The sequence below is a fragment of the Cetorhinus maximus genome, chromosome 5 (genome assembly GCF_964194155.1).
Source record: "Cetorhinus maximus chromosome 5, sCetMax3.hap1.1, whole genome shotgun sequence".
Classification (NCBI taxonomy): domain Eukaryota; kingdom Metazoa; phylum Chordata; class Chondrichthyes; order Lamniformes; family Cetorhinidae; genus Cetorhinus; species Cetorhinus maximus.
The window spans coordinates 116,832,289-116,853,878 of NC_135883.1; the positions used below are offsets into that span (position 1 = coordinate 116,832,289).

The 21,590-nt window shown below is 47.6% G+C and overlaps 1 protein-coding gene across 1 annotated transcript in view; it reads right to left on the minus strand.

Annotated features, from left to right (window-relative positions):
• The window catches only part of LOC144680868 (uncharacterized), a 101,984-nt gene that overhangs the window by 44,303 nt on the left and 36,091 nt on the right, over positions 1 to 21,590 (minus strand). The window contains exons 4-6 of the mRNA XM_078542344.1: positions 17,969 to 18,088; positions 12,831 to 12,953; positions 8,479 to 8,561 (exon numbers count right to left, since the gene is read on the minus strand). Coding sequence (XP_078398470.1) covers positions 8,479 to 8,561; positions 12,831 to 12,953; positions 17,969 to 18,088 — 326 coding nt within the window. The remainder of the gene's footprint in view (positions 1 to 8,478; positions 8,562 to 12,830; positions 12,954 to 17,968; positions 18,089 to 21,590) is intronic.

The window sequence follows — 21,590 nt, forward strand, 5'->3', positions numbered from 1 at the left end:
GTGCGGCGCACCGGAACGCAGTGCCGCAGGCACTTCAATGATTTGTTGCGCTCTTGAAGGGTGAGTAGCATGTTGGCCTTGGCCATTTGACCCAGAAGGTAGCCTTAGCCTTTGAGCTCCCCTCCCGCTCCCCACATTTTACTGTCGTTACTGCATTGGGCATTTGGCGCACGCTGGGTGGGCAAACAGATAGTGACCATGCTTACATCAGCCTTAGTGGTTGAGGAGAAGATGGGTTCTCCCCGTAGCATATGTTGGTGTTGGTCGCATTTGAGTAGTCTGGGGGCAACCTGCAGGGGAGGCAGCTAGACACATACTCAGAACTCCAACACATGTCTTATTGATGGTGATGAGATGGTGGAAGGGGAGCCTCAAGGTGTCATGGCCAAGAGCCATCTGCTGGCCTCGGTGCCGCACCTAGTTGTGCCTCCTTGCCATGGACGCTAAGACCCGTGTGGTATTCAAAGTGATGGACGCCGAATGTGTCCAAGGTGGCCGTTGGGGGAGGGGGTTGGGAGCAGCCGTACTATCTTCTGATCACCAGTAGTGTGGACAGGAGCCGCTGGAGGCCTCAGATGGGCCACTGTGGTTGGGGTACGGCATGCGCGTGCAGAGTACATGAGCGATCAGTCCCAATAAATCCCCTTCTCTATTCTGCAGGCAAAAACTGAGCACAATCTCAGGGAGTGCCAGCAGACTGGTGGTGGGCACGCCGTGCTGCAGCGCCTCATCACCTACGAGGAGCAGGCCATGGAGCTGGGGAGGAGGCAGGCGGCCAGGTCAGCAGGTGTCTGTGAGGCTGGGGTGCAACGGCCAAGTATTTGAGGTCCACAGTCCCATTCTCTCTGTCTGCCCACCATCCAAAGCACTGATGGTTGCTGCAATCGTTAATGCAGCAACACTGCTCATTCACAGACTGATACAGTCAGACGTGTGGGTCATACACAAAGGTCCCTCGGCCCCTTGAGGATTCGCGTCTCTAGCAACTTCCAAAGTCGCCCTATCCCATTTGTGACCACTATCCCCATGGTCTAACATGCCATGGCATCGCTGCTGCACATCCAAAGACTTATTGCATCTTAGGAGGGTTTGTACCTCCGCCACCCTTTCAGCCAGTGCGTCCCACATTACTCTGTCCAAAAGTTCCTCAGCCCCTCACCTGTCAACCTCATGACACTCAACTTAAATAAATGTCACCACGTTACTCAACCCTGCGCCAGGGGGAAATTTTGCCTTCTGTCCACCCATTCTATGCCGCTCCTAACGGAATGAAGGTCAATAATGTGACCTCTCAATCTCCTGTGATCCACGGCAAATGTCGCAAGTGTTTGCGATGTTTCCTCAGCACTGCAACTCTCCAGGCCAGAATGCATCCAGTTCAGGTACCTCTGCACTCTCCCCACTCCAATGCCACATAACATGCCATGTGGCATTCCTGAGGCCATCTGACCAGCCTGTCTGTATGCACGTCTAATGTTTGGGCCTTCTCTTGACTATTTACCACCCCACCAATGTTCGTCTCCTTCGGTTCTTGAAGGGTGAGTGACTTATGAGGCTGGGGGGGAAAGGGATGAAAGGTGTTACTGACTGAACGCTAACTGATGCACTGTCCTTGTTGTTAATTTCAGCATCACCACCACATGGCCCCGGCCAAAAAGTCCAGAGCCCCCCCCTCCACACCTGAGGCCCAAGACGTGCAACTTGTGGCACAGCATTTCAGCGAGCCAGGCACCAGCACAGACACAAACACCTCGGTGGGGAATTTAACATCGGCTAGTGTCCTGGGGCACAGTAGAGAGAGCACATCACAATCACTGGAGGAGGTGGCACGGACAGAGAGTGCCGACGGCACCAGCAGCCGGAGGATTGCAGGGGTCCAGGCACATGCTGAGTCTGGCAGTGATGATGTGCCTCTGGAGATGTCAGCAATGCAGCAGCTGCAGGACAAGCAGCCGGGTGCGTGGGAGCACCTGGCAGGGTAGAATGAGGGTGTGCTTCACTTGGTCTCTGTGGTGGAGGAGTCCAGGCAGAGTGTCAGTGATGGCATGAACCTCAGGACAGAGCTTCAGGCTTCCTCCAGTGAGAGATTGGTGACTCTCATGGAGAGGGGCTTCGATCAGATTGAGAGTCTTCTGATTGGGTTACGCTCTGACCTGCAAGCCCTCACAGCGGTAATGGCCACATGTGGTCATTCCCAATGTGGGAGATGTTGTGGGCACCAAGCGTCGGCACTCGGTGCCCATCCATCTGCAGTGAGCAGGGAGGTCCAATGTGACCTCATGTCGGCACAGCAGCTGCCTGTCGTCGCTGCGAGCTCCTCTCAGGGCGCTCCGGATGAGGGCAGCAGCTCCTCCGCCCCTCTGCCAGTGACCGTTGCTTCCATTGAGGCTGCGACAACTGGGGAGGTGCCAGTTCTGGAACTGGCCACTCCCTCCCAGGCGGGACCAGCACAGGCTCCATGGGCCAGAGGACGCCCTCCAAGGTCATTGACGCCAACAGGACAGCAGAGTCTGCAGGCTGTCTCACAAGCCACTCCGAGTGATGGAGCGGCACCTAGATGTAGCACACGCAAACCTAAGCATAAGGCACATTAGGCACTCAATGGGTATGTCACTGGTGATGTTGTGTTGGCCCTAGATTAGTGAAAAAATAGTTATGTACGTCTGAGTGACGTTTGTGTTTGATGTTGGACTGAATAAAGTCCACATTTCTGACCATGGCTGAGGGTGTTTCCTTTGTGCTGCATTTGTATGTTTCACAGACATATCCTGAGTGTTTGAGTGGACATTGATGTTTCTGTACTAAGCCCTTAGTTGCAGCTGATGAGGTGGAAGATGTAGCACTAAGTGCCACATGTGGAAGCGCCAGGCAATGCTGCTCCTGCTGATCCATGTGTGTGGAGTTAGCTGAAGCTTCGTTGGATTATAGTGTCCCGGGTGTCCCTGCCTCCTTGGTGTAATAGCGGGTCGGCGTGCTGCCCCTCATCATCGCCCTGTATTTCCTCATCCTCTGAGCCACTGCTGGATTCATCATGTGCAGCCTCATCCAGGGCGTCAAGGTCTTCATTGTCAACTGCATCCCCCCTTTCCAGCGCAAGATTGTGCAGAGCGCAGCATGCTACCACTATCAGAGAGACGCGATCTGGGGGGCACTGGAGTGCTCCCCCTGCGCAGCCCAGGCAACAGAAGCTCATCTTGAGAAGACCGATGGTTCTCTTCACTACAGCCCTTGTGGTGCCGTGGCTTCTATTGTACCGATGCTCAGCTTCTGTTCTTGGATGGCAGAGAGGTGTCATGAGCAACCTTCTGAGGGGTTAGCCCTTGTCACCCAGCAGCCATCCATCCAGCCGAGCTGAAGCACTGAAGAGCCCCGGCACCTGGGAGTGTCTGAGGATGTAGGTGTCGTGGGAGCTGCCTGGGTACCTTGCACAGACTTGTAGAATCTGCATCCTGTGATCACACACTATCTGCACGTTCATGGAGTGGAAACCCTTCCTGTTGACGAAGGCACCGGGCTCACCTGCTGGTGCCTTGATGGCCACGTGTGTACAGCCTACTGCACCCTGGACGCAGGGGAAGCCAGAAATGGCCGCAAAGCCTCTGGCTCACTGTGCCTGGCTTGCCTGGTCCCAGTGGAAGTGGATGAAGGACACCTGAACAGAGCGTCTGTAACCTGCTTGACACAAGTGTGGGCAGCTGATTGGGAGACACCGCAAAGATCACCCACCGAGCCCTGGAAAGAGTCAGAGGCATAGAAGTGGAGGGCAACTGTGACCTTCAGAGCTGCTGGCATGGGGTGTCAACCCACACAGTTAGAGGAGATCTCAGGGCCAATCATCTGACAGATATAGTTGACTGTTTCCCTTGAGAGTTGGAGCCTCCTTCTGCACTGCACCTCAGTCATATTGAGGTAGCTGCTTCGCCGCCTGTATACCCTGGCAGCAGGATAGTGGCATCTTATGCGGCCCCTTCCACCTTGGACAACCTCTTGGCCCTGTGCCCCTTGTGCCTGCGCCTGGCCTCCCAAAGGTGGCTCCCCTGGAGGCTGATTGTCCAGTCCTGGCCTCCTCCTTCTTCTATCCCTCCCTTCCTCCTCAGAGGAGCTGCCTCCAGTGGAGATGTCAGACCCCAGACCCAGGCTAAATGGAGGCCTCCGGAAAGCTGCAGGCCCGATAAAGATTACTGTCTACAGACTGGTGAGCTGAAGCTTCAAAGTACACAGAAATCTCTTGGAAATCGATCTGAACTGCGAACAATCACACAGGCAAGTTTAAAACACTTTCTGCATTAAATACTTCAGAAAATACATGAATAACCCCTCTGAGCCCACATATCCCACCAGTGCATGAGTTTTGATAAAGAATCACTTACCTGCCTGCCCATTAGGCCCGTGTGCCGAGCCGAAGTTCGCACGGGATCCTCAAAATCGTCGACAATTGCCTACTTAAGGGCCTTAACAAGGCCTTTAATTAATGGTGGGCGTGCGTGGTGCTGCATAGCGCGCCTGCCGGCCTAAATATCGCGATGCCGCGTGCTGACATCAGGACGCTCACACAACGTCAGCGCATGACATTTCAGGCGCTGACGTGCGGGCTCCACCACCCGCACATCAGCCAGAAAATTCTGCCCTTGGTTTCGGACCAAACATGGAGAAGGAAATACCTTGTTGATTACCTCCTACTGCCCTCCAGATGAATCAGTACTCCTCCATGTTGAACACTAAGGATAATGAGGGCAGACAAGGTACTTCTGGTTGGCCACTTCAATCTCTTACACCGAGTGCCTTAGTAATGTCACTACTGACCTGGCCGAGCTGGCTGAATCTTGAAGAGCATAGATGCCAGCTGGAACTTGCAGCAGGTGACGAGAGAACTAACACGAGGTAATAACCTATTTAACTTTATCTCACTAATTTATCTGTCACAGATGCAATTGAACATGACAACATTGGTAGAATCAGTCTGCGTTATCTATAGGATTTAATGCGGCAAGTTGCTGTATTGCAGCGCCTTCCAAACCTGCAGCGTCCATCATCTAGAATTACAAGAGCAACATGTGCACAGGAATACCATCACTTCTATCTTCCTCTCCAAGTCATGCACCATCTTGGGCTGAACATGTATTGTCATTCTTTAATTATTACTAGGTCAGAATCCAAGAACTCCCTGCCTAACAGCAATGTAGGAAAACATTTATCACATGCACTTGCAGCCGTTCAAGAAGAAAACCCCTCATCACCTTCTTAAAAGCAACTAAGGATTAGCAATAAATGTCAATTTTGCCAACAGCACACAAATCCCGAATAATTTCTTTTTATATCAGTACCTTTCTAGCTGCTTGCTTAAGCTGAAGCTCTTGGTCTCCCTAACTGCAAAGTGTACTGGGACATTTCCAACATTAATGATGAAGCAGATTCAATAGCAACTTTCAAATGGGAATAACATCTTTCATTTCTCTATCTGTCCTCCCTGAGCTCATCTTGTCTAGGTCCTATTCTCCCAACTCTATTCCTACCAAACTGCTGTCACTCAGGTATAGGTGAGTATCTGGTAAGTGGTTAAGGTCTATTTCAGTCCTAAGGTTTGAAATAGTATACAAATTGGTGGTAAATTTCATAAAATATATTAAAAAGTAACATAGATAAATGAATAATATAACTAAGTAATTAATTAAAACAGAGTAAGGATGGCAGGACAGGTGATGTGTCAATGCTGCAGCATGTGGGGGCTCCTGGATAACCTTGTGATCCAGGGCAAACACGTCTGCAGTAAGCGTTTGCAGCTTGAGGAACTTTGGTTCAAGTCATTGAGCTATTGGCATCTTAAATTTATGATTTTGAAGTGAACTGCAGAAATTTGGTAAAGGAGGAAATACGGAATTTCAAGATAGGTGTCTTCTTATCGTGTCCACGGACAGTCTATACATGGCCCAGCCAGAACTGGACACATTTCTGTGCCTTGTTGTTGAATTCGGCAAGATCTGCAACAGTGCAGGGTTCCTCTAGCGATAGTCATTGCAGGAGATGTTGCATAGTCTGTGGCTCAGTTGTGAGTCATATTGTATCTCTGCATCAGGCCAGCAAAGACTACTGATTTTGTGTGATTGTAATTTTCTGAAAAGGAGCTTTACAAAATTCAACTCAATCTCCTGTTCCCTCTTCTAATGGTTTGGATAGATTACAATTTTTTTAGTTCAATAATTAAGACCTCCACGGCTAATCCCTGACAATTGACTTAGATTTCACAATGTGTGCGTTGGGTAAACAAACAATAACAGAGCTCTGAATCTAAAAAATGTAAGCAAACATGTTTAAAACTCAACAGCTGTCAGACATTGCCTGGAAGATAGCAGGTGATAAGTGGGAAACTGCTCAGGTTGATGCTGATCGGTCCAACTTTTTTTGAGAGAGTTTGAGACAACCGAGTGGCTTGCTACGCCATTTCAGAAATCATGTAGGCCAGACCAGGTAAGGATGGTAGATTTCTTTCCCTAAAAGAAATGTGAACCAGGTGGGTTTTTACAACAAACTCAAAGCTTCAAGATCATCATTACTGGTTGTTGCTTCTTATTCCAGATTGATTTAATTAGCTGAATTCAATTTCACACGGGCTGGGATTTGTACTCAAAAATCTAGATTATTTGTCAGGCCGACTGGATTATTAACTCAGTAACCTAGCTACGATGTAGTACACTCACGATTACTGAGTCACTGAGTTACACGTGAAATCTCTGCATAAATTAAATCTTAGATTTCACCAATCACACTGGAGCCATATTTCTACCCACAGCCCAACAGAGTCCCCAGTGACACTTATAAAGTCATCAGGAAATCAGTTATGAGGCACCACTAAAATAGACAGCTTCTACCTCTTGCCTGCAACAGAAGCATCAATGCAAAGTAGTTTGTCATGAGCGATGGCCATGTTTTAGCCCATCAACAAGTAAAGCAATTTGAATGTTGCTAGCCTGTAGAAACCACCAGCAGTATTGTGGAAGACTGGCCCCTATTTAAATATTTACTTCTTGGGCTATTAGTGGCAGCTTATTTTGTAGAATTGCTTTAACAATTAGTAACAGAATTGTCCCAGATTTGCACTAAGTGTGGTAGCGGGTGGGTAAAATGACATTTCACCCGTTGGCCGTGATGGCGGGTTTTCACGCTGTATCGTCCCAAACCCACTGCATTAATTATGCATTCCCAGGATACACACCGTTTCGATGGCGGGCAGGCTCCAATTTGCCTGCCATGCCATCACCTCGCCACCTCATCATGCCAGACACCACATTTAAAGTACAGCCGTGCTCAGTGCTTCCAGCCCAGGACTGCAGCAAAGAAGACATGGCCCCGAAAGGCAAGAAGACAGCAGCCCTCGAGTGACTTTTGGACGTCGTGGAGGCTCGCTGTGATGTCCTTCAAACCCGCTCTGGCTGCAGGAGGGGCAGCTACATTACCACTCTGGCTTGGTAGGCGATGGCAGCGGAGATCAGTGCCAATGTTGCACAGAAGAGGTTGGCCATCCAATGCAGATAGAGGTTGAATGATCTCATCCGTGCAGCCAGGGTATGGCAACCATCTCATCACTCTAAACTCACACACTCAAGCCTACTGCACATTCACTGGCCTCTCACTCACTGCCAGCTCAAGGGACATCACCACCCATTCTCACACACATACCCTCACATGTCCTTCTGGCCTCATCTCCTCTGGAGACTGCCTCCTCTGACCTCACCATCTTGAAGCCACTTGCACAGATCAACATGTGCTCCCATACACACCCTGGGATACCCTCCTTCCCCAGTACAGCCCTCATCCTGCAGCCTCTTCTCTTGCCTGAGGCCACTTCTCTCCCTTCACCAAACAAGACTTTGCCCTGCAGCCATTGAAAAGCAGCCCACATATGGCTGATCTGGTAGTTAGAGACCTACCCGAAGGCGCCCCTGAAAGTGATGTGGTGCTGTCTGTGAAACCTGGTGCTGATGACTGCGAGTGCTGACCAAGAAAGATAGGCAAACAAACCTTGTAGTCCCAAGCAAAGTGCTGCCCACCTATTGCATGCCTTATATATGCTGTTGTGAAATACGTCAGCGTGTTTTCCCGCTGACATGGGTGGACGATCCAGCGGGGAACGGATGAGTCCGGCGGGCTGGCCTTATAATGATATGCTGATGTATTACAATGATGTCTGTCCCGACGTCTGATGGCGGGGAACGTGGCCCACCATCGGCAGACGGGGTGGACAATCACAAACTGGTTTCACGACATCGAGAAACCGATTTTTGGCCTTATCGCCATATTGTCCCCTCACACCACCAAATACGCCCGACATCGGCGGGCATGGAAAATCCCGGCACTGGTCTTCCACAATAAATGCAGGTTTAAGTACTGGATATTCACACCGCTTTCTTTATAGTGCATCACTCTGCCTTCTCACTTACTTAGATAGTTTAGATACTAAATGAGAGCATTTTGAGTGTTTACCTGGACCTCGGAGTCAGGAGATTGTAATTGAAGTATCAGGACAGGCAGAGCTCCCTCTTTACATAGCAAAAGTTGAGTCTTTTCTTGAAAAGAAAATGTATAAGCATGAACAAATAGTCACTTGGAATTAACATCTGATAGTTTCAGATTCAAAGTCAGAGATTCCACTATCAAATTTGCAATTTGAATGCTAATGCTATCAGCAGACAGAGAAATAACTTTCCCTAGCCTGACAGGAAATTAAATTCATATCTGCATTTGCCACAACAACAGCCTGTATTTATTTTGCACCTTTAAACATCCCAAGGAACTTCACAGAGGCTGCAAGACGTAATCTTTTACCACTGACGGGTTATTCTATTGGCTGCACATGAGAATTACAAGAAATAATGAGACAACACTCAAAGCTCAAATTAAAGACTAACGGGCTGAGTTTTACGGGCCTCCCACAAGTGGAAAATAGGCAGTTGGACCCGTAGATTAGGGCACCATGGCATTGGCGCCTTGGCAATTAATGCCCAATTAATGCCTATCCCACCATCACTCTGATTTGATTGGAGGTGGGAGAGGCTGGTGCTCAATGTGTAACCCAGTATCGCTGAATGCCAGCTCTATGGCCTACCTGCAAAACCAACAGTGGCCACGACTCCTGGTGGCACTGCTGATGTGCAAAGCTCACAAATCAGAGGCCCGCAGCTCAGTGTGGTGGGCGTGGTGGGGGGGGGAGGGGTTTGTACAGTTTGTACTGTTCAAACTGATTAAAGGCACTGGGCTGGATTATGCACTAAGGGCAGGCTCCCTGCATTTCACTGAGCCCACCTCTGCTTAGCCAGCTCACCCTGTTTTAATGTTCAGGCAACAGCCCTTTAACTGATATGAGGCGGGACTTCAGTCTGTCCCCAGGAGGAAGACCATTCTGTACTTCATTTAAACTACTGATGCTCCCCCTGAGTTGAATAGCTTTCACAAATCTCAGCCACAAATTTAACTTAAAGTACAACTTAGTCAGTCAAAAATATCAGCTTCTGACAAGGGGTGAGAAAATATGGATGGCAAACAAAGAGGTGGAGTATCAGAAGGGCTTCGAATAGAATTTCAGACAGGATGACCTAGATTGTTGAAGGCCCAAGGGGAAGGTGAAGAGAAGAAGAGGGTGGAGATTATAGGACTGAATGAGGTTACAGAGGTGGGAGTGGTGAAGTCATAGATATGTATGTTGTCAACACCCAACAACATCTTTCCATCACCTCTATTGATCCCTGCACTGCCTCCAAGTTGTCTGACATTAAGTCCTGGAAATCCATAATTTTCCACAGCCAAACATTGGGAAGACAGAAGCCATTGTCTTCTTACCCTATTACAAACTCTGTATTCATGCCAGCGATTCCATCCCCGTCTCCACCCGGGTTAAAACCAACTATTCACAATCTCAATGTCCTAACTGACCCTAAACTGAGCTTCAAATTTCATATCCCCTCGATCACAAAGACTGCCTATTGCTACCTACTGAGCTACATTGGCACCCATTCATTGATGCGTTAAATTTCAAATTTTCATTCCTACGTTCAAATGTGTCCATGGCTTCACCCATATCTATAACCTCCTTTATCTCTAAAACCCTCCGAGAACTCTATGGCTGGAATCTCGTGCTGCTACCTGCAGAAGGGAACGAGGCAGCAGGATGCATTTGATTGTGCGAGAAGCAAAATGTCAGCTTCCTAGCGGTGGGATGAAGTAGGGAATTAAGGCGGATTGTAATGGTAAAATTAATGGGACGGAAGGTTGATAAGTCCCTGGGACCTGATATTCTACATCCCAGGGTGTTGAAAGAGGTCGCAATAGAGATATTGGGTGAATTGGTGATCACCTTCCAAAATCCTAAAGATTCAGGGATGGTTCCTGCAGATTGGAAAGTGGCAAATGTCACCCTCCTATTTAAGGAGGGGGAGAGAAAGTGGGGGACTACAGACCTGTTAGCCTTACATCAGTTGCAGGAAAAATGCTGGAATTTGTTATAAAGGATGTGATAACTGGATACTTAGATTATATTGATCTGATTAGGCATAGTCAACATGGATTTATGAGTTGGAAATCATGTTTGACAAATCTGTTGGGGTTTTTTGAGGATGTTAGTAACAGAATTGATAAAGGAGTTGGTGGGCATAGCGTATTTGGATTTTCAGAAGGCTTTCAGTGAAGTCCCCCACAGGAGTTTGGTTAGCAAAATTAAAGCACATGGGCCAGGAGGTAATACACTGACATGGATTAAGGATTGGTTATCAAGCCTGGATATTGTCCAGGTCTTGTCGCATTTGGACTTGGGCTGCTTCAGCATCTGAGGAGTTGCAACTGGTGCTGAACATTGTGCAATCATCAGCGAACAGCCCCACTTCTGACCTTATGATGGAAAGAAGGTCATTGATGAAGCAGCTGAAGATGGTTGGGCCGAGGACACTACCCTGAGAAATTCCTGCAGTGATGTCCTGGAGCTGAGATGAGTTACTTCCAACAACCACAACCAGGGGAGTGCAGCTAAGGTTCACCAGGCTTGTTCCTGGGATGGCGGGACTGTACTATGAAGAAAAAATTGGTGAAACTGGGCCTGTATTCTCAAGAGTTTTAAAGAATGAGAGGTGATCTCATTGAAACCTACAAAATACTTAAAAGAATAGACAGGTGCAGGTAAGATGTTTCCCCCGGTTGGGGAGTCTAGAACCAGGGGACACAATTTCAAAATAAGAGGGAGGCCGCTCAGGACTGAGATGAGGAGAATTTTTTTTACTCAGAGGGTTGTGAATCTTTGGAATTCTCTACCCCAGAGGGCTGTGGAAGCTCAGTCATTGAGTAGGTTTAAAGCAGAGATTGACAGATTTCTAAATACATTGACATAAAGGGATATAGGGATAGTGTGGGGAAAAGGCATTTAAGTGGATGATCAGTCATGAATGGCAGAGCAGGTTTGATGGGCTGAATGGCCTACTCCTGTTCCTATGTTCCTATGGATTGAAGGTGGATCGAGCATCCCCATGCAAACAGCGGGAACCTAATTTTAATGCATTGGCATGTTATGCACACTGATTAAAACACCATTTCACCAGATTAAATGGTACCTTTGCAATTAACTCTGCAGTGAATGAGAAACATATGCCTTCAGATTCATGACTGGTTAAGGGTGGCGTGCAACAGGCAGGGTAGTCTTCCTGTTGGATTTGGACTGAGTGGGAGCTGCTTTTCTCTCATGGCTGCACCAGGAGGCATTGATGCATTGAGATTGGATGCTGGCTGTGCAAGGCTATTGGGGCATGGCTGACCGAGGGAGGGAGGGAGAGAGGGAAGCAGGGTGTTGGCTGTGAAACAGATTGGCATGTGGCTGACCAAGGGAGGGAGGGTGGGTGGGTTATAGGGTTCTGGCTGTGCAAGAGGGATCAGGGCATGGCTGACTGAAGGAGGGAGGGTTGTGGTGGACCTATGAGGGTCCTGGGGGGGACAGAGGGGGGAAGCTGGACTACACGAGCACTTGGCACTACATAACATTCAAGGCTATGGGCCAAGTGCTGGTAACTGGGGTTCGGTAGGTAGGTCAGGTGTTTCTCACGTGTTGGTGCAGACTCGATGGGCCAAAGGGCCTCTTCTACAGTGTGTGATTCTGTGATTTTGTGAATATCTATGGATGAGAACTATGGATGGGAGCTACACACAGTTGGCTGGGCGCCTCACATTGAATATCTAACTGACTGACTGATGTTTGATTGCGTGTGGCCAACCGTCCTACCTATGAGCAGAAGTCCACATGTTTAGTCTCCTGTTGTCAGGACACTCAGCGTTGCAACAAGATTCCGGCCAGTATTTCTCCAATTCTGGCTTCTCATGCATCCGTCATTTCCTTTGCCCCACCATTGGCAGCATGCTGTCAAATGCGTCTGTCCTAAGCTCTGGAATTCCTTCTATAACACTCTCCGCATCTCTCTTCCGTTTAAGACACTCCTTCAAAGCTACCTATTTGATCCAACTTTAGTCACCTTCTTTGACTCAGTGTCAATTTTTGTCTGATTATCTTTCTATGAAGAACCTTGGGACATTTTTCTCTGTTAAAAGAGCTATATATATAAATGTAAGTTACACTGGTCAGAAAGAAATGACAAAAACTGAAACAGGAAGGGAGTCAGTGCTATGATCTGCCTGCTGGTACGTTGGTTTCTTTTCCAGTTTACCACACAGGGTTCAGTGTGTAATTTGATCATCTCAATTAAGTTCAAGAATGCTATGCTTACGTACACTTTATGGAAGAAACATTACATAGGAAGGTGAATGTCATGGCTTTCCACTGTTAAAGCAAAACTCACTCTATTTACCTGATCTTGTAAGGTTGAGAATAGCGCCTACTGCATTTTGTTGCACTCTGGGGTCATATGACTTTGCAAGACCCAACAGAGGCTTAATTCCCCCTTCAGCGGCAATAGCTTCTCTGTTTAAAACTGAAGAGTAAATAGCAAAGAAGAGCAACAGTCAGTAGATTAATTAAAAAGCTCGTTAACATAACTTCAAACATTAACATTTTGGCATAAGATATTACCAAGTGGGGACTATATTTTATTTATTTATTTATTTATGAGATGTTGGTGTCGCTGGCTAGGCCAGCATTTATTTCCCACCTCTAATTGCCCTTGAGCACTGTAGGTGAACCTACACGACATGGACTGTACTTTCTTGAACCGTTGCAGTCCATGTGGTGTAGGTACATCCACAGTGCTGGTAGGAAGAGAGGTCCAGGTGGTGGTGTTCTAGTGCATCCGCTGCCCTTGGGCGGAATCGTCCCAGATTTGCACTGAGTGTGGTAGCGGGCAGAAAAAGGACATTTTATGTGTCGGCCGCAATGGCAGGTTTTCACGCTGTATCGTGCCAATTCCACCTCATTAATCATGCATTCCCGGGAAACATGCCGTTTTGATGGCGGACGGGCTCTGATTCGCTTGCCAAACCGTCACCTCACTATTTCATCACGCCGGGCACCACATTTAAAGTGCAGCTCCATGCCTCTCAATGTTTCCAGCCCAGGTGTGTTGCACAGAAGACATGGCCCTCAAGCGCCTTTTGGATGTCATGGAGGCAAGTTGTAATGCTCTCTACCCCCACTCTGGCCACAGGAGGGGCAGCAACATTACCACTCCGGCTTGGTGGGCATGGCAGCTCTCGCCCTGCAGCCTCTTCCCTTGCCCGAAGCCACTTCTCCCCCTTCCCCTGGAATATTGATAGTGGGGGATTCAGCGATGGTGTGCCATTGAAAGTCAAGGGGAAATGGTTGGATTCTCTCTTGTTGGGAGATGGCAATTGCCTGGCACTTGTGTGATGTGAATGTTACTTGCCACTTGTCAGCCCAAGCCTGGATATTGTCCAGGACTTGCTGTATTTGGACACAGACTGCTTCAGTATCTGAGGAGCCATGAATGGTGCTGAACGTTGTGCACTCACCAGTGAAATCCCCATTTCTGGCCCAGAATTTCTGGTCTCTAGATGGTCATACACTGGAGGTACCCCACACGATGTGTTGAGGGACACCTTGGAAGTTCCCATTCACTGACTACGTGGGAATTGTCTGAGAGCTTTGATTTCCAATAGACAATTATCTTGCATCTAAAACTCTGAGTCAAAGTCAGAGACTTCAGATGGTTCTCACTTACTTACCAGAATAGTTACCCAATGGACTCACCAACTATCTCCTAGAGCACCCAATTAAGCCCCCGACCAGACTATTCCCCCCAATGCCCCATCTACAACCTCCCCCCCTTGCCCAACTACACCCCGAGCTGGACTGCCTCCCCAACCCCCAAAACTAACCCCCAACCCGGCTACACCCACGACTCCCCGACTACCCTCCCAACCCAATGATTACCCCACCCAACCCAGCTACCCACTGACCCCTCCAGCTACCCCCTCCTGATCCCCGATTATCCCACGGACTCTAATATCCCCTCCTGAACCCCCAACCCCCCTGACAACCCCCTAAACCAAATGCCCTACCGACCCCAGCCCCCAATCCTCTGACCCACCCTAACCCCCCTCACCAATTAGCTGCCACTCTAACTCCTCACCCACTTACCTTACACACTTATCTTTTCTCTATAGCTTGTCAAAGTGGCTGGGACATTTAAACTTACTGGAATACTGTAACTACTGCCGTAAAAAGGGGCTGTGGCTTGGCCTCCCTTGAAGATGCTGCACTACGAGGAAGGACTCCCAGAACAGGTACACTTCACATTTCTGAGGAGGCCGGGACAGAAGTCTGGACAAGAAATGTGGAGCTCCGATGCCAGGTAAGAAAATAAGAGTGGAGTGGTAATCTAACAGTGATTGACACTCTTTGGATGATTCTGATCAATGTAAAAACTGAATGACAGATGTTTTAACACATGTAGGAAATAGCCTATTAACTGGTAAAAGTACTGAATAGAGCTGGGGGTTTGCATACAAGCCAACTCTTGGCACTTAAAGGTGACACAGCACTTCAACTCTAGCATCAGCTTGTTAATTTTCACACAAATAAAAATGATTTGAATTAGGAGTTAACCTAGAATATCACCAATCCAGATTGCTGCTGTCTGCTATAGTATCTAGAGCAGGACCAGATGTGGTAACGATTGCATTTTGTCTCATGAATATATAGGGCCAAATCTTCCAGTCTCCGGATTGACAGAGACCAGGAGTACAACTGAAGATGTGCATTGGGACCCTGTAGAAGTCCTGATGAACAGACCTCCATGGGAATTGCCTGGGAAGTTTCAACTTGCAATGGGAAATTCCCCTTCTCCCCGGGTCACATTGTGAATGTCTTCAAATCTGTTGGAGACTACAGACAATTCCGCGGTACTTACCCGGATAGCTACCCAAGAAATGTTAAATCTAACATCTGGTTAACTAAATAACTGACCCCTAATCACACACCCTCCAACTCAACGACCACCCAACCCGATCCGATTACCCTTGCAAACGCCCAACTACCCCCCGACCACCTGACTACACCCTCCCACCGAACTGACTATCCCTCCGCCAGACCTGACTACCCCCCTGACCACTGGACTACGCCCCCCTGACCCGACTATCCTTCCATCAACCCAGCTACCCTCCCGACAACCCGACTACCCCGAACCAGTCAACTAATCCCCCCTGACCCAACTACCCCACATCTGACTCGACTACCCTCCCGATCACTCAACTACCCGCCGACCTGACTACCCGCCCCGACCTGACCTGACTTACCCTCCCAAAGCCCAACTAGCCCCCCTGACCTATACCCCTCCTGACTCAACCCGGCTACCCTCCAGGCCACCCGACTACCCCCCGACCTGACTAAACCCCAACTCAACCCGACTACCCTCGCGACCACTTGACTACCCCCTTGACCTGACTACTCTCCTGACTACTCAACTGCCCCTCCTGACCTGACTTGACCCAACCCAACTACCCCCGACCTCTCAACTACCCCCCAGCTCAACCCGACTACCCTCCCAACCATTCGACCCCCACCCCACCCCCCGACCATTCGACTACACCCCTGGATCAACCCGACTGCCCTCCCAACCACTCGTCTGCTCCCTCAAGCCTACTGACTCCCACAGCTACCTCGACTACAGCTCCTCACACCCCACTTCCTGTAAGGACTCCATCCCATTCTCTCAGTTCCTTCGCCTCCGTCGCATCTGTTCTGATGATGCCACTTTCAAAAACAGTTCCTCTGACATGTCTTCCTTCTTCCTTAACCGAGGTTTTCCACCCATGGTGGTTGACAGGGCCCTCAACCGCGTCCGGCCCATCTCCCGCGCATCCACCCTCACACCTTCCTCTCCCTCCCAGAAACATGATAGTGTCCCCCTTGTCCTCACTTATCACCCCACCAGCCTCCGCATTCAAAGGATCATCCTCCACCACTTCCGCCAACTCCAGCATGATGCCACCACCAAACACATCTTCCCTTCACCCCCCCTGGCGGCATTCTGTAGGGATCGTTCCCTCCGGGGCACCCTGGTCCACTCCTCCATCACCCCCTACACCTCAACCCCCTCCTATGGCACCTTCCCATGCAACCGCAAAAGGTGCAACACCTGCCCCTTCACTTCCCCTTTCCTCACCGTCCAAGGGCCCAAACACTCCTTTCAAGTGAAGCAGCATATCACTTGCACTTCCCTCAATTTAGTCTACTGCATTCGTTGCTCCCAATGTGGTTTCCTCTACATTGGAGAGACCAAACGCAGACTGGGTGACCGCTTTGCAGAACACCTTTGGTCTGTCCGCAAGCATGACCCAGACCTCCCTGTCGCTTGCCATTTCAACACTCCACCCTGCTCTCATGCCCACATGTCCATTCTTGGCCTGCTGCATTGTTCCAGTGAAGCTCAATGCAAACTGGAGGAACAGCACCTCATCTTCCAACTAGGCACTTTACAGCCTTCCAGACTGAATATTGAGTTCAATAATTTTAGATCATGACTTCTCTCCTCCAGCCCCACCCCCTTTCCGATTCCCCCCCTTTTTTTCCAATAATTTATACAGATTTTTCTTTTCCCACCTATTTCCATTATTTTTAAATGTATTTCCATCCATTGTTTTATCTCTACCTTTTAGCCTTTTTCGATTCCTTCACCCCACCCCACCCCCACAAGATATCTGTACCTTGCTTGTCCTGCTTTCTACCCTTAATTAGCACATTCCTTAGATAATATCTCCACCTTCAACACCTTTTTGTCCTTTTGTCTCTGACATCTTTTGGTTATCTCCACCTATCACTGGCCCTCTATCCAGCTCTACTTGTCCCACCCCCCCTTAAACTAGCTTATATTTCACCTCTCTTCTATTTTTACTTAGTTCTGTTGAAGGGTCATTCGGACTCGAAATATTAACTGTGTTCCTCTCCGCAGATGCTGCCAGACCTGCTGAGTTTTTCCAGGTATTTTTGTTTTTATCATTGCCACTACTTGGATGATCAAGGCCAAAATGTTTTGTTGATTGTAAATTATTATTATAGTTGTGTTTGTTAAAGGTCTCAGTTCAGAAATTGATGCAACTTGTCTACAGTTAGGTTCCCAAAGAAAAAGGAATTGGACCTGTTAAGTTATATTAAAGGTGCTGCAACTAATTTTACTATTATATTTGAAATATCTGTAATTGTTAGAGGAGAAATTATCATTGGATTGAAAAGCATAGTTATAGTAGGTTGCAACGGCGGAAAATGTATCAGATAAATTGTGAAAACCCAAAATGTCCAGGAAAGGGTTGCATGCCTCAAACCAGCTACAAAACAAGAATGCATCCTTGTCTTCAGCACTCCAGACACAAAAGGGTTGTACACCAGAGTGTATATTAAGAATTTGGGCATGCTTCTATCCCCATTTTCCATCCAGTAAATCTGGTAAGATACAGTAGAAATAAATGTTTGAATTGAATTATTCAAGCACCTTTAAAAGCACCATTTAGTAGTTTTACCATTCCGTAAACGTACCTGAAGTAGCTAAGATTGCCACACATGCACAGGAGTTGCACTGTACAGTGGCATCTCCAGGACCAAGCAGCTCCAGTATGGGCTCCAGCAGTCCAATCTGAACCACTCTCTCTTTGTTCACTGTAGAAATGACAGATGTAGGAAAGTGATGGAGATATATACAATATATATATAATACATATACAATTTGCTCCAAAAGTTACAATGGTCTTGCACAAAGATAGGAAAGTATTTTATGTATGATTGGTATAAAGAAGCTTGATGAGCAGTGCTTAAATTGAAAACCTGCAGCAATATTTAAAAAACGCTGATGCTTGTATTTACACATATTCAGTATAAAGGTGACAGGTGAATTACTTCAACACTGAAGCAGGGAATTAAATAGAAATCCAGTGCCCCACCTAATGCATTAGGCATGAGCCAAAGCAGGTGATACTCGAAGAATATTAAATTGAATTAGAAAGCAATGCACCTGCTGCCCTTGTCACCTGAGCTCTGTGGGATGAGAGGCCACCAAGTGGAGATAATGTGAATGCTTTTCTCTTGTGTGTGCCAATCTATTTCTGGGCACAACATGGGAAAAAAAGGCATGGAAGTCGTAATGCCCAGCATGAAATGAGCCTATCTGAACTGTGCACAGTTTTGGTTACAGGTCAGAGCTGCTCCATAGCACCTCAAAAAAGCATTAATATTCTATGCAAAATTCAAGTGACATTGCTGTGGCCTATGACCAGGTTTTCCTCTTTTTTTGCTGGTTCCAAACCAGGTGCAGGCTGCCTCAGTTAAACTCTGTGTTCCGTTTCACAACAAAATCGTTGAAGCAATCGCTTGTTAGTGCAGAACTTGAATTTTGCTGAAAAGGGAGACATGTTGCTGAAGTTTTTTGTCTTGCACTCATCAGGACAAACACAAGAATGACAACATACGAATATACGAATTAGTAGCAAGACAGGCCACTCGGCCCCTCGAGCCTGCTCCGCCATTCAACAAGATCATGGCTGATCTGACTGTAACCTTAAATCCACGTTCCCGCCTACCCATGATAACATTTCACCCCTTTTGCTTATCAAGAATCTATCTACCTCTGCCTTAAAAATATTCAAAGACTCTGCTTCCACTCTGCTTGAAGAAGAGTTCCAAAGCCTCATGACCCTCTGAGAGAAAAAAAATTCTCATCTCTCTTAAATGGGCGACACCTTATTTTTAAACAGTGACGCCTAGTTCTAGATTCTCACACAAGAGGAAACATCCTTTCCACATCCACCCTGTGAAGACCCCTCAGGATTATATATATTTCAATCAATTTACTTCTTACTCTTCTAAACTCCAGCGGATAGAAGCCTACCCTGTCAAATCTTTCCTCATAAGACAACCCTCCTATTCCAGGTATTAGCTTAGTAAAGCTTCTCTGAACTGTTTCCAACGCATTTGCATCTTTCCTTAAATAAGGAGACCAATACTGTACACAGTACTCAAGATGTGAGCCGGGATTTTCCGCCCCTGTTTGCGGTGGGAGTCCTGGCAGGCAGGAGTGGAAAGTATTGTGAGAAGGTCAAAAATCGGTTTTACGTCATCGTGAAGCCAGTTTGTGGTCGTCCACTCCACCCATCAATGGCGGGACTGCAGCACATTGGGAACGTCATTTTAATACATTTCCATCTCATCATAAGCTCTGTTCGCCGGAAGCATCCCCCAACGCTGGATCATCAAGTCACATTGGCATAAAATTAGGACGACGTGTTTCACACTGGACATAAGCGACATGCACCAGGCGACCTGCACTTCGCTCGTCGCTTCAAGGTTAGTTCGCTTGCCTTGCATCGCACAGCGCTTGCAGAAATCAGTGCCAGGTTTCGCAGGCAGCACCACATCATTTTCAGGGGGTTGTCACAGGCAAGTCCCTACCCACCAGACCAGTGGTAAGGTGCGGATGGCTTTTAATGGACTTCAGGGCTAGGGCTCCACTGGGGAAGGGGGGTTGCTGGCCTCAGGCAGGAGAAGGGGCTGCAGGGCTAGGCCTGTACTGGGGGTTACGAGTGGGGAAGGTTGCACTCAGACACATGACTGGAGGGAGGGTATGTGGGTTGGTGTATATTGAACAGTGTAAATGGCCTCAAGATGGGTGAGGTCCACATGGGCCATGGGCCCATCCACTTCAAAATGTTCAGGGACTAACAAACAGACAGGCAGCAGAGGCACGACAGGATCGAGGTATACAGTGGGTGGATGGAGAGGTCTGTGAGGCTAAAGGATGTTTTGCTGAAGTTGGGTTTGTGATTAGTTGTTGGAACAGAACAGAATGAGAGCTCCTCAGTAGCTTTAACACAATGTTGACGTGGAAGTAATTGCACTTGGTGTGAGATGTACAAAATAATCCAGTCTTCAACACTGACGTTCTTCACAGTGAAGAGCACAAAAGGATAACATACCAAAAAAGACAATAAGATACAAATACAGGTAGCAGGCAAGAGTTAGTATACAGTACATTTCTGTTGATATGCAAGACATGGCTGGCCATGAAACCAGCTTTGTCATATCCATTTGAATAGCCTATTAATCATTACATGTAATTTATGTACACATTCACTGCTGCTAATCTGGTGATTTCACGCCTCTGTGCCGTAACCTAGGATATAAGTTAATGGTAGGCCTCTCAAAGTTTTATGTTGGGTAGGACAGAAGTCAGTGATTATAAAGCAACTTTTATCTTCCTATGGATCTAACACTTGATTGAATTTCATCTGCACTCTGGAGGTGAGATATTGCAGCTGTTATCAGTCTTAGCTATGGTCTGTTGGAAACGGAATTAAAATATCCAAAACTTGTTTCACTTGTATTCAGTCACTATGCAAGGAGACAAGATTTGTATTTCCATTAGTCCAGACTGTTTACAAACTACCAGAGATGAAGGGAAATGTGCTAGCCACACCCTTTTGTGCCAACTAATTATTTCCAATAGATTGTTGACAAATTTTGGAACGTTATCTAAACTTGGATTTTATTGGCATCCAGTTCCAGTTCCATTTGCAACTCCACAGATAATGAAGCCAGCATGCAGCAAGACCCAGACAATATTCAGATTTGGGCTTACTTGGGAAAGTAGCATTCATGCCTCACAAATGCTGGGCAATGACCATCTCCAACAAGAGTGTAGGGGTGGTATATGTTGAACAGCGTAAGTGGCCTCAAGATGAGGATGGGTGAGGTCCATAGACACATCCACTTTGACATTTAACCATCTCCCTTTGACATTTAACAGCCCACCAGTGATCCGACATGACTCCTGTGCGTGTATAATTAATGACGCGGGAAGCAGACGATATGGCATGAAAACCCACCATTGCGACTGGTGGGAAAAATGCCAGTTTTCACACTTGCTCCTGCAGGGAAAATCCCACCTGTGGTCTCACCAATGCCCTGTATAACTGAAGCATAACCTCTTCACTTTTGTATTCAATTCACTTGCAATAAACAATAACACTATTAGCTTTCTTGATTACTTGCTGCACCTGCATACTAGCCTTTTGCGATTCATGCACTAGGACACCCAGATCCCTCTGCATCTCAGAGCTCTGAAATCTCTCTCCACTTAGATAATATGCTTTTTTTATTCTTCCTGCCA